This window comes from Jaculus jaculus, chromosome 6 (genome assembly GCF_020740685.1).
Source record: "Jaculus jaculus isolate mJacJac1 chromosome 6, mJacJac1.mat.Y.cur, whole genome shotgun sequence".
In the NCBI taxonomy this organism is placed as follows: domain Eukaryota; kingdom Metazoa; phylum Chordata; class Mammalia; order Rodentia; family Dipodidae; genus Jaculus; species Jaculus jaculus.
The window spans coordinates 88,846,079-88,858,876 of record NC_059107.1 but is presented as its reverse complement, the minus strand read 5'-3'; the positions used below and the strand labels follow the sequence as shown (position 1 = coordinate 88,858,876).

At 38.2% G+C, this 12,798-nt stretch overlaps 1 protein-coding gene across 1 annotated transcript in view; it reads left to right on the top strand.

Annotated features, from left to right (window-relative positions):
* Slc38a4 (solute carrier family 38 member 4) overlaps positions 1–12,798 on the top strand; it is a 76,223-nt gene that overhangs the window by 55,414 nt on the left and 8,011 nt on the right. Inside the window, exons 7-13 of the mRNA XM_004668540.2 lie at positions 5,048–5,129; positions 5,222–5,304; positions 5,430–5,488; positions 6,506–6,784; positions 6,906–6,985; positions 8,556–8,656; positions 10,284–10,408. Of these exons, the coding sequence (XP_004668597.1) occupies positions 5,048–5,129; positions 5,222–5,304; positions 5,430–5,488; positions 6,506–6,784; positions 6,906–6,985; positions 8,556–8,656; positions 10,284–10,408 (809 nt within the window). The remainder of the gene's footprint in view (positions 1–5,047; positions 5,130–5,221; positions 5,305–5,429; positions 5,489–6,505; positions 6,785–6,905; positions 6,986–8,555; positions 8,657–10,283; positions 10,409–12,798) is intronic.

Sequence of the window (12,798 nt, the reverse complement as noted above, 5' to 3'; positions counted from 1 at the left end):
AAGGAGACCAGTTATTTGGTGTCCCACTTGCATTTTCTATGGAACGTTCAATAAATAAGAAAGCTCAGATCTGTTTCTGCTTCTCTAACACATATATTTTGTCAGTGTGCCCTTATTTTCAAAGTAAAATTTAAACTCATTGGCCTGACCAGGGGTCTTCCTTCAGTACATTTCTTCAAGCATATCACTTATCCCTTTTAGGTCCTGTTTCAAACTATTAAAGATTATGTTTTGTTCCTTAATAGTATTATTTTAATATTTTAAAAATCCTCTATGCCTTCTTTGCACATCTTATTTTCTTTCTGTGAATGTCTGAAGACTTCCAAAACTAACATATTGTCTCTTTTCTTTCTCTTTTCTTTGCTCCCTCAGCCTGGTCCTTTGCTTCTCTAACCTGTTAGGGTCCTCTGAGTTCTTTTGGCCTTCATTGTATTACTTTTCTTTTTTTTAACAGAGAAAAACATTTTTAATTTTAAGATAAATATATTTAGAAATCTGCTAACAAAATTTAAAATTTTATGAAAATTCATAACTTTCTTTAAAAGTATAATTTTACATTTACTTTTCTTTTAAAAAAGGTATTTTGAGCCATGTTGGGTTCATTTTTGGTCAGAGTTACATGTTGGGTCATGATTTGCAGAGACATTTATCATACTAATAACTGGGGGCTAACTCCACAATGCATGACCCATTTTCATTAACAAGGAGGGTCTAATGGGAGGGGGTAGATCACAGATGAGCCTAAATAATGGTACCAAACTGCCTGTATTCACTGAAATGAAAACTAATAAATTAAATTTAAATAAATAAATAAAATAGCTAGGTTGTGATGGCATAAGTTGGGAATTTCACTCCTTCGGAGGTGAATGTAGGATGTGTTCAATGCCATCCTCAGTTACATAGAAAGTTCAAAGACAGAATAGTTTGCATGAATTCCTGTCTAAAAAATAAAACCAGTTTTTAAAAGAAAAAAAAAAGGTATTTTGAAGCCCTTAAATAATATATATATGCATTTAGATTCTGTCGTAGCTGAATGTGAGTTTGCTTCTGTCATTACTGGTGGCCTTGGAACAACCAGTTTCATGCTTTAAGTCTAATTTCTCCATGTTTGACAGTGAGAATCATACGCTAACCTCAAAGTCATCATGAGGGTAACACATGTATCTAACAAGGGCTGCTAAGCCCTTCTTTCCTTCTTGCTGGTTTTCATCTTAATATTCTTGTTCTGGAGCCCTTCTATTTTTTAAATGGCATCTTTATAATCACAAAGCAAATATATGCTAATTGTGACTGACTAGCAAATTACCAAAAACAATTATGTTAAGGGGCAGAAAGAATGTCAGAGCCACATGTTGGGTCATGATATGCAGACATTTATCCTACCCATAACTGTGGGCTAACTCTAGAATGCATGACCTATATTCCTCAACAAGGAGGGGCCAAAGAGAGGGGGTAGGTAATGGATGAGCCTAATAATGGTACCAAATTGACTGTATTGCTGAGTACAAAACTAATTAATAAAAAATAAATATAAAAAAAGTAAGATGAAACTTCAAAAAAAAAAAAAGGTCTCTGGAAACACCCTTAATAGGTACAACCAAAAGTGTGTTTCCATGGTGATTCTTAATCCAGCTGACAACCAAGATTAACTATCACAACAGGTATATGAAATAGTTTTGAGGCCAGGTGCACAAGGTGGCACATGAATCTGCTTTTCTTTTGTAGTGGTTGGAGGCCCTGGTGTGCCCCATTCTCTCTTTCAAATAAATAATTAAAATATTTAAAAAATAGTTACACAGACCAAACATTTGTTGAGAATAAATCAAACAGCAATTTATATTAAGATTTTTTGGCATATGTGTAATTTTATCATTTAATAAATGTGAAAAATTTTCAAAAAAAATTTTGTTAGTTACCCTCAGGCATAATTGCTCCAGGTTTTCCTTTACAAGTTTCCTTTACAACAAATACTGTGATCTTGCTCAATTAAATCACCTCATAACTCTGGTTGGCATGTGTTTTGATGTAACATTGTGCCTTAAATGTTTTTGTATGGTACTGTATCCTTTTTAGCAACTTTCAAGCTTTCCATTATAAATGTGTTCCATAATTGGTTTATCCTTATTGATGAATAATTGTTTCCAGTATTTCAGTTTTGCAAATAATGTTTCAATAAACTTGCTTCAAGACCTTGCAAAGAAGCAACTCCTTTGATAAACTCTTTTGAGTTATCTAGGACTTCTAGAATGTATCAATTATTTAATAACCTTCAAGAAACTATAGCTAACCTTGATAGTGGATAGTTGGCAAGGTCTCACTATGTAGCCCAGGCTGGTCTCAAACTTACAAACCTTCTGGTTCAACCTCTTTAGTGCTAGAGTCACAGTGAGATGTGAATTACAGAGCTTTTGCTAAGCTATATTTTAGTGCTCTGTATGTGTGCATGTCTATTTCAGATTAAGGTCTTGGGATAGAATTTATGAGTTAACACTGAGATTGTCTCATTTTTTAATTGGGTTGGGGCCATAAGCACCTATGTCCCCTGAATCCCACCTAAGAGACTGCCCTACATTTGGTTCCAATTTTTAGTCTTATCAATATTAGCAAGCATTTCATAAGACTACCTTATAGTTGATCTCATTTACTTGTTTTGACAACTGAAATAGGCAGACCTACACATATCTAACCCTGAACTCAAGCTGAGTGGTGGAGGCACTGGGTATTCAAATCACAGCCACTCTTAAACTTCTAAATGTGGGGCAAATCATAAAATGGGCTTTGTCAAGCCATATGCAAGAATCAAGAAGGTGAAACTTCATAATGCCACCACAGAAAACGTTGTCCCTTTGATTGCTTTGTGTGATTAGTAGTTATTTGGCACAAGGGAGGCCATTTGTATTTCTTAAATTAGAACACCTAATTTCTCAATCTCCTAAAAAAATTAACATTTGTCACAGATGTTTTGACATTAGTAGGATAATGTTGACATTACCCAAACAGGCCTATATCATCCTGAATTTTCAAAGACCAAACACATTAACAGAGGTGACGTCTCTGTGAGGCAGCAGTTAATAGCTCTAATACTGAATGATACTTCACTGAGCAGGATAAGCAGAGATAGCTCCTGTTTACCTCTGTAAGACTCTGCTGCAGTCAAGGTCTTTGTAAAGATTAACAAGTCATGTGTGTGGAAGACACAGAAGAATTGTGGAAATCATTCCACCTTGGTAGTAGAGAAGAAACACTTGCTCAGAAGTCAGGGGACTTGTATTTTTGGTGAGGTCTGCCCTTCTTAAGTAGTGTGATCTTGGACATGCTACTGGAATTCCCAGAATCTTAATGAGCTGCAGATGAGGGTGACAAATATCCAATTGTGATTTTAAGGACTTTTCAGATGATCAGATGAAGTAATATGCAAAAGTCAATGATGTCAGGAATTAGTATCATCCTTACTACTTTCATTGGAAATTAAGGAAATATTTCAAAACTATTAATAGTTCCATATACAACTTAGATGTTCATTTCAAAGGCCTGTTAGCACAAACTCACCAGAAGAGCGTAGTACATATTTACAATTCCTATGGAAGATTGTCTTCTGTTGTTACTGTCTCATGATTGTGGTTGTTGCAATGCTGGAGATCAGACCTAGGTTCTCATGTACATTAGACAGCACTTTAACCCTGAGCTGCCTCCTTGACCCTATCCATTTTATTTTTAATCAAGTGCTTTGACTATGTGTCTTATAAATTAGTATCATGGGCTGGAAGGATGGCTTAGCAGTTAAGGTGCTTGCCTACAAAGCCGAAGGACCCAGGTTTGATTCTCCAGGACCCACGTAAGCCAGATGCGCAAGGGGACATATGCATCTGGAATTTGTCTGCAGTAGCTAGAGGCCCTGGCATGCCCATTCTTTCTCTCTCTCTCCCTGCCTATTTCTGTATCTCTCTTTCAAATAAATAAATAAAATATTTAGAATGTCATGCCTTCACAAAAAAATTAGTATACTTCACTGAATGAATAGTCTTGGAAAAGGGATGGTGCACACATCCCTCCATTTGTGGGCAAAGCTGTAATGTTTTACATATATAAATATTCATTTCTTTAGGGGAAAATAGTTGTTGTAATTTCCTTTGCATTTCTGGGACAAAACTCCTGACTAAAAACAGCTGATGGGAGGAAAAATTTTATTTTGGCTTACAGTCTTGTGGGATAAAGCTGTATGATGGCAGAGGAAAGTGTGGCATGAGCAGAGGGTGGACATCACCACTGTCCCAGAACTTCTCAAATAGCAGCAAGGAAGGGGGAGCTGGCTGTAACACCCCTAATTCTGACCCCAGCAACATACTTCCTCCAACAATGGTCCATCTCCCAAAGTGCCATCAGCTGGGGTCTAAGCATTCAGAACAGATGAGTTGATTGTGGCATCTGATTCAAACCACCATAGGAATTGTAGATTTTATGATTTCAAAATAATGCATAATCACTCATATTTCATTTACAAAGCTGCTAATGAAGTTTTACCCCTTTGTGTAATTTCTGACTTGGCCAGTGGTAGATGAAGATAAGAGGGGAAAATGACAACAAGAGAAAAAGCTTTTAATAGGCAAGATAGGGGAGAAGCTGCCATCTCTTGCAGTCTTTTATTGGTACAGAGAAACTTAAGAGATTCAGGGAGATCAGAGAGGACCAGATAGGTACTCTCAGGAAAAGCCAAAATGACATTACCTACTCATCTCTGCCTTACAATTCTGTCTTCTTATGCCTTTTATTGCCAGAAAAATTGCCAATAGACACAGTACAGGCCATGATAATTTTTAACTAATAAGGAGTTCAACACATAATCAGTATTAATACCACTAGCAACAGTCCTTTCATAAGTGCTAGAAGGCCAGATATAAATTTTTGGAAAGAACTTGGGAGCCTTGCACTCTACGTGATTATATGCCCATCTTTCCAAGAAGAGTGGATGTTCCAAGTGCCATGTTCTTAGAATATGCATGTGAATGTGTGTCTGCACACCACTGAGCTGTCGCGTTTCCTATTTCAGCAATGTCAAGCTACCTCTTTATCATTAAGTATGAACTACCTGAAGTAATCCGAGCATTCATGGGACTTGAAGAAAATACTGGGTATGTCTTTTGTGTTCTCTTTGACATCAAGTGACTAGTTCTGCTGTGTATTTTCTGATCCTGATGCCCTCATTTCTTTCTGTGTTTTCTAGGGAATGGTACCTCAATGGCAACTACCTCGTTGTATTTGTGTCTGTGGGAATTATCCTTCCACTTTCTCTTCTCAAAAATTTAGGTACCATATTCATTTTCAAACTAAAAACATTTTTTTAGAAAATGTTTATTTTTCTATTATATTCTAATCAGTAATCTGTTTTAGACCCTATATTCACCTTCCAAATTATTTCTGCTCACTTCTAGGTTACCTTGGCTATACCAGTGGGTTTTCTCTTACCTGTATGGTGTTTTTTGTCAGTGTGGTAAGTGCCTTTACTGCCTGAATTATAGTGTCTTCACTGTTTTTCTTTTTAAATCATTCCTGCATCATAGGCAATTTTATTATATTCTAATTTGGAGTGAGGAAATAGTAAGCATGAATTTAAAAATAGTTGAGTTTGAATGTCAAGGTCATTGCTAATGTTATGTTCTTGGCTGTCTGGGTGAATATTTGGACAAAGGAACATGATAGTGCTCCAGTATTTAGGAAGGAGAAAAGTACCAAAGAAACCCAGGGGAGACACAGACAGGCTGGAGCCATATCTATGTGCACCCTCCACTTGCTTTCCACCTCCACCCAGTGAGAGTGGGCAACCACAGTGGGGTTAAGGAAGAAACCCCTTCCAGAACAGAAGAATTCCCTTGGAGCATATCATAGACATAGCCTTTCCCTTGAGGAAACAAATCATGTATGATGATTCATGTTGTGATTAACTGAAGAAATAAAAGATATTAAATGTAGTAAGCAAATGATCATGTTTATCCAAGAAGAGCATGAATGCCTTGGGGCAGGCTTCATAAAGTATGATCCCGTTGTTGCTAAGGAACAGCATTGCCAGCGTGGTTCCTGCATTTCCTTCCCATGGGGGCTAGAAAAGTCTTTGTGGTCTAATAGTCTAAAAAAGACTAAATAGTCTAAATTTAATATGAGCTTAATATTAGCTAAGTTCTCTCACCCTCACCCCATAAGGCACACAGACATATTTTTTTCTCAAATTTTGACTTTAGAAAATATTTTAATTTTATTAATTTATTTGAGAAACAGAAAGAGGAAGCGAAGGGAGAGAGAGAGAAAGGTGGGGACACGAATGGGCACACCAGGGCCTCTAGCCATTGTAAACAAACTCCAGACGCATGCGCCACCTTGTGCATCTGGTTTATGTGAGTCCTGGGGAATCGAACCAAGTTCCTTTGGCTTTGAAAACAAGTGCCTTAACTGCTAAGCTATCTCTACAGCCTTTCACTTTTTTTAATTTTAATTTTTTAATTACTGGGTATAGGTGATTTACAAAAAATTTCAAATACCCTGCCCTCTGCCGATTCTGGATCACAATGTTGGAAATACTACATTCAACAACACATTTCCAGTGCACATGATAACATTACCCAACAACTCTGAGAGTGCGGATGTGAACTTCATGATGGATTACACCCACCGCAACCCTGCAGGGCTGGATGAGAACCAGGCCAAGGGCTCTCTTCATGGAAGTGGAGTCGAGTATGAAGCCCATAGTGATGATGACAAATGTCAACACAAATACTTTGCATTCAACTCCCGGGTAAGTGACAGCCCCAAGCCACAACTAAGCAGAGTGAGGCGGCCTCTGAGTTTTATAAACGGATGGTGTGGGATTGCCATCTATGTGGAAATGTTAAACATATGGTGTCTTTGCTTTGCAGACGGCCTATGCCATTCCTATCCTAGCGTTTGCTTTTGTATGCCACCCTGAGGTCCTTCCGATCTACAGCGAGCTTAAAGAGTAAGGCAGCCATCATCTTTGCATTCTGATTTGCTTTGAAAGAGTGCTTCTAGGTTCAAAAGCACTTTGTGGAGGGTGGAGAGATGGTTCAGTGGTTAAGGTACTTGCCTGCAAAGCCTAATGACCTGAGTTCAGTTCCTCAGTACCCACGTAAAGCCAGATTCACAGGGTGGCACATGTATCTGGAGTGTATTTGCAGTGGCTAGAAGCCCTGGTGCATACATTTTCTCTCTCTCTCTCTACCTCTGTCTCTCCCTGCAAATAAATAAATAAAGTATTTTTTGAAGGAGTGTTTTATGGGGAGGCTCAGTGGATGCTTGCTCAACAGTCAGCCCACACAGGGGACTCTGCTTCCTCTCCTGTCCTTCCATAGTAATGGTTCAGGTATGAGTCAGCAAAGGAGGAGGGACCAGTGGCTACATCAGTTTCTGTAGGTGTAAGGAATTTTAATAGGAGTTTTGGTGAGCAGTGATTTCGTACAGATCAGAAATGACACTACCCATGAAGACCGAAGCGCATGGCTAGGGTAGGTTTGCAGCTGTCACTTGCAGTCAGATTTTCACCGTAACAGACGTGCCAATATCTAGCCTTCACGGTCACGTGTATGCCATAGAGAGACACTGGCTTGAAAATCATGTCTCCGCCCATGGGCAGCCTGTGACCCATTCACACTCTTTGCCTTTGAAGTTGTCGACATCTGCTTAGGAACAAAGTGGATGCGAGCCCCCTCCTGCAGCCTCCCTTTTCACCCATCAGTTGGGCAGTTTTGTAGTGATTCTTAACCTTTTAAACCTTTATAATAGTAATTTCTTTTCCCATAAATTCAGATTTACCACTTAAAAAATTTTTGGAATGCTTTTAATTATTTTTGTGTCTTTGATTTACTTTGAAAATCACACATAGTATGTGAGTGACAGCTATAATGGTTTCCAGAAGTTTCCGCATGTCATTGTAAAACTTCCTTAGGAGTCTGAACTCTTACCAGTAGAACCTTGCTGACTCTACTTTATTTTCTCCTTTTTCATTAAACTCATGTCACCATGAAATGGAAAAGCTTTTAAAATAGGGGCCAGTTTGATCCTTATGTTCATTACATTAATTATTCAGTGGACAAACTGATTTATTAACATGAAATGGGCTTCCAGGGAATTTTTTTTAAGATTAGTGTTTAAGAAAAATAGAAACAAGTTGGGCATAGTGATTCATGCCTATAATCCTGGCACTTGGGAAGCTGAGATGGGAGGATAACCATGAGATTGAGGCTAGTCTTTACTACAAAGTGACTTTTAGGTCAGCCTGGGCTAGGGTGAGACCTTGCCTCAAAAAGCCAAAAAAAAAAAAAAAAAAAAAAAAAAAAAAAAAAAGAAAAGAAAGAAAAGAAAAGAAAAATAAACAAAGAAAACATTAAAATAAATCTTAGCTTTCTGAGATGAATTTCAATCAGCTCTAAATTTATGGAGTAGTAATGTAGTTTCATACTAAGAAAAAGACATTCTTTCATTATATTTTAATTTTTACAAGTTATACTTAAATAAGTTTTCAAAAAGAAACAATGCTCTTTTCTTTTCAGTCGGTCCAGGAGGAAAATGCAGACGGTGTCCAATATCTCAATCACGGGGATGCTCATCATGTACCTGCTTGCCGCCCTCTTTGGCTACCTAACCTTCTATGGTAGGTCCCTCCATCCCAGTCATTTTCTATACAAATCCTACTTAGACTGGTAATGCATTGGGACAGGCAAAATTCAATTAAGTTAACTTTTATATGTAGTGTGATGTAGATATCATAATTAGAACACTTTAGCATTTTGTCCCTCTTCTTAAGGAAATGGGTCTTGGAATGGCCTGGTTAACAGATTACAATTTGTGAATTCACATGTATTTCATTTTCAAAGTCCCTTAAATTAATTTATTTTTCTTCAGGCAGAGGTAATATTTCTTTGTCTAGATTCCCTGGTCCATCTCAAGACCAAAGGACATGTTGAAACTCTTTAGGAGAAATTAACTACCAAACAAATGACAGAAAAATTATAGAGGCCTCAACCTGCTTCTTCCTCTTTACCAGTCAAGTGAAAACTGAGGGTTTTGAGCATTAATTAAACTTTCTGTTGAATCTTATTCAATTTTATCACAGTACTAGTTCCCTAAGAAAGTGAAGGACATAATGGAATTTCCTTCAATCTGGGAATATTTTTAAAGAAAAAAAAAACAACTTACTATGGCCATAGTATACATTAAGAATTTCCTCTCTGGCATCTTAAAAGTCCATAAAAGGAGTATAGCATTGTTGAATTCCTTCCATGAAGTGTGACTGATAGAGAAATTTCATGGAATCAAATGTAGATATTCTAACATATTTTTCACACTCATCAATGTACCAACATGCATGTATATATATATATATATATATATATATAATACATTATGAACCTCTTTAGCTTTTTCCCCTGACTAGGTGAGTTAAATTGATGGCATGGCAAGCTGGTGAGGCAATGACTCAGGAGTAAGCTACCATTTGCTTAGGCTTGCTTTCTATCTGACTAATATTTGCCTATTAACCAAGCTCTTGCTTTAGATTTGGCATTAACTTCCTACTGGTTGTGAGTCAGTGAAAGTCAGGGTCAGTTACCACTGCATAATTTTGCAGCTTCTTACCTAAGAAAAGTGGGAAAATTGAGCTACATATGATTCTGTGTATATCTATGTATTGTTCGTGTGTGGAATTCTGACTGAATGTCATCAAGGAGGGCAGAGGGCATCTTAGAGCACTACCAGTAGGAGACCCCATGAAAATCAGATGACCTCATCTTGCATGTGACCTTCATAAGACATCACAAATTTCCAAAGCCCCAGGTGTGTATGTTCCAGTATTTGGATGAAGTCATTATTGTCAAACTTGAAAACAGGAGAGATCTTAGTCCTCAAGTTTCCACACTGGCTTTAGAAGAGCTGCACCAGGAGCTGCTGGAAGGTTGGGGGCAGAGAAGGGTGATGGAATGGGGTTCGATCTTTGACCTCCAATAAGAACATCTCTTCATGGTTCGTGATGCTTATTTATAGCAGAGGTAGATTCTTAGGATGCAAATAAGCTCCAGAAACACTTGAGCAAAGTTTGGTTCTGCAAGTTTATAAGCTCGGGTACATTTGTTCATGTAAACAAAGATAGCTAGCTACTAGCTCAGAGATGAGGGTAGAACAGAGGTGTCTGGATCTCCAGATCTGGGTTCCTTCCACTGCCATCTGCCTCCATATAATCTTTCTCCAATGCCAATTGAGCCACTCATTTCTTCCCCTTGTAGGAGAAGTTGAAGACGAGTTACTTCATGCTTACAGTAGAGTGTACACATTTGATATCCCTCTTCTCATGGTCCGCCTGGCCGTCCTGGTGGCAGTCACACTGACTGTGCCCATTGTCCTGTTCCCAGTAAGTATATGAAGTTCTGATGAAATGAATCAGTTTAAGCCATGGATATGTTGACTCAAGGTAGATTTAACTACAGAATGAATTTACAAAGTAGATTTTTAAACATATTTTATATATTTATTGAAAGAATGAGGGAAAGGAGGGTGGGAAGGATGGAGAAAGAGAGAATGGGTACACCAGGGCCTCCTGCCACTGCAAATGAATTCCAGACATATGGACCATTTTATACATCTGACTTTATTTTTTTAAATATTTTTTATTTATTTATTTGAGAGCGACAGACACAGAGAGAAAGACAGATAGAGGGAGAGAGAGAGAATGGGTGCGCCAGGGCTTCCAGCCTCTGCAAACGAACTCCAGACGCGTGCGCCCCCTTGTGCATCTGGCTAACGTGGGACCTGGGGAACCGAGCCTCGAACTGGGGTCCTTAGGCTTCACAGGCAAGTGCTTAACCGCTAAGCCATCTCTCCAGCCCTTATACATCTGACTTTATATGGGAACTGAATCCAGGCCATCAGGTTGTATAAGCATAGTTTCTAAAGTATACTTCAAATTATGAAATTTATTTTAAATTCAAAAAGAGAGCTTGAGCTTCTGTCACGTGGATTAATAAAACTGAGTTGCAGTTCATGTAACATCTGAAACTTGAATGAAAGTCAAGACCACTTAAACTTCAAGATCATATTGCATTTTCACCACTGATTTTAAAGTGCTCCATGTTTGCTGCCCAGTTTGATGTGCTACAGTGATATCTAAAGCTTGCCTTATTGAACTTGACAGGTTAAGTTAACTACACACTAAAACAAAACTTCTTGAGAAATGGTTATATTATCTATCATGTATCTCTTCCACCTCCTCTCCCACCCACATTAACATAATCCTCTGGCAGTTCAGTCTGAGATCTCCACTCTGGGGTACCGACACACATGTGAAGTTTTCCTGGGTTCACACACTGGGCTAGCTGTGAAGATTTGGGTTATATAAATTAAAACCATCATTTATGAGCAAACACAGCTCCTTACCTGCCTGCCAACTCTGTGCCCTTCATAAATACTAAATTTACTCATTGATTTTAGGGGTATAAAAATAAGCGACACAGTACCCAGCACAGTCATGTACAGAATGTTCTGCAGGGCGCAGCATAGGAGAATGATTTTTGTAATGATACTGTGATCATTTTAAATGTAGCCTGTGTGCTGAGATGGATTTGGCACATTCCTTTTTCATGAGTGCATGAAATCAAATCCTTATTACTATGGTGGATAATAATTTACTCTTAAATAATGTCTTGCTTCTAACATATCTGAATGTATTTCAAATGCCATACATACAACTTAAGCCTAAAATCAGTTCCTGCTTGGGTACAAGGCAGAAGACAGCTATAAATCAGAAGGTATAGGATAAAAACTTCCAAAACAGCTGGGCTCATGCCTTTAATCTCAGCATTCAAGAGGCAGAGGTAGGAGGATTACTGTGAGTTTGAGGCCACCCTGAGACTACAGAGCAAATTCCAGGTCAGCCTGGGCTAGAGTGAGACCCTACTTTGAAACAAACAAACAAACAACACTTTCAAAACAGGGCTGCAGAAATGGCTAAGTGGTTAAGGCACTTGCCTGCAAAGACTAATGACCTGGGTTCAATTCCCCAGTACTCATGTGAAGCAAGATGCACAAAGTGGTGCATATATCTAGAGTTTGTACTGACTAGAGGTCCTGGTGCACCCATTCTCTCTGTCTCTGTGCAAATAAATAAATAAAATATTTTTAATAAACTTCCAAATCAGCAGGAAGAGTATATGGGGTCTTTGTGTGGGCCAAGATATCACTAGATTTTTGGCACTTTTGCATTATTATTAAACTATTTTATGCAAGAAATGTGTTACATGCTTTTGTCTTGCTTTACTCTTCACACAGTGTTTTCAACCTATAGTCCCAAGAGATTGATAAATGTGGTTGAGGTCACAGAACTGGAAGGTACTTGTTGAGCTGCTGCCAGGCTCTCACTAGAATGGAAAGTAAAAGCCAGCCTTTCATTTGCTAATGAACATTTTGCCTCACCCTGAAAATCCAAATCTCACCTTAGACATTCTTTCCCTGTGTGAGAGAGAAAATACTGGAAGGAAGCTGTCTTCAGGCCAGCAATGATCTGTAAAAAATAAGTGCATATTTATTGAAAAATCAGCCAGCAGAAACAAAATTAAGAAGAATAATCAATGTCTGTCCTTCATCGTGTATTTTATTTCAATATTAGCATTTATAAAACACTCTGACTATAATACTGCCTTCGCCCTTACGGTGGGCAGTAGTCCCTGGAAGTCACTGGCAGGCATGGTGACTGGCACAGAGCTTAGTAATGTTGGCTAAGGAAAGTGGTCTTTAAGTGAACCTTCG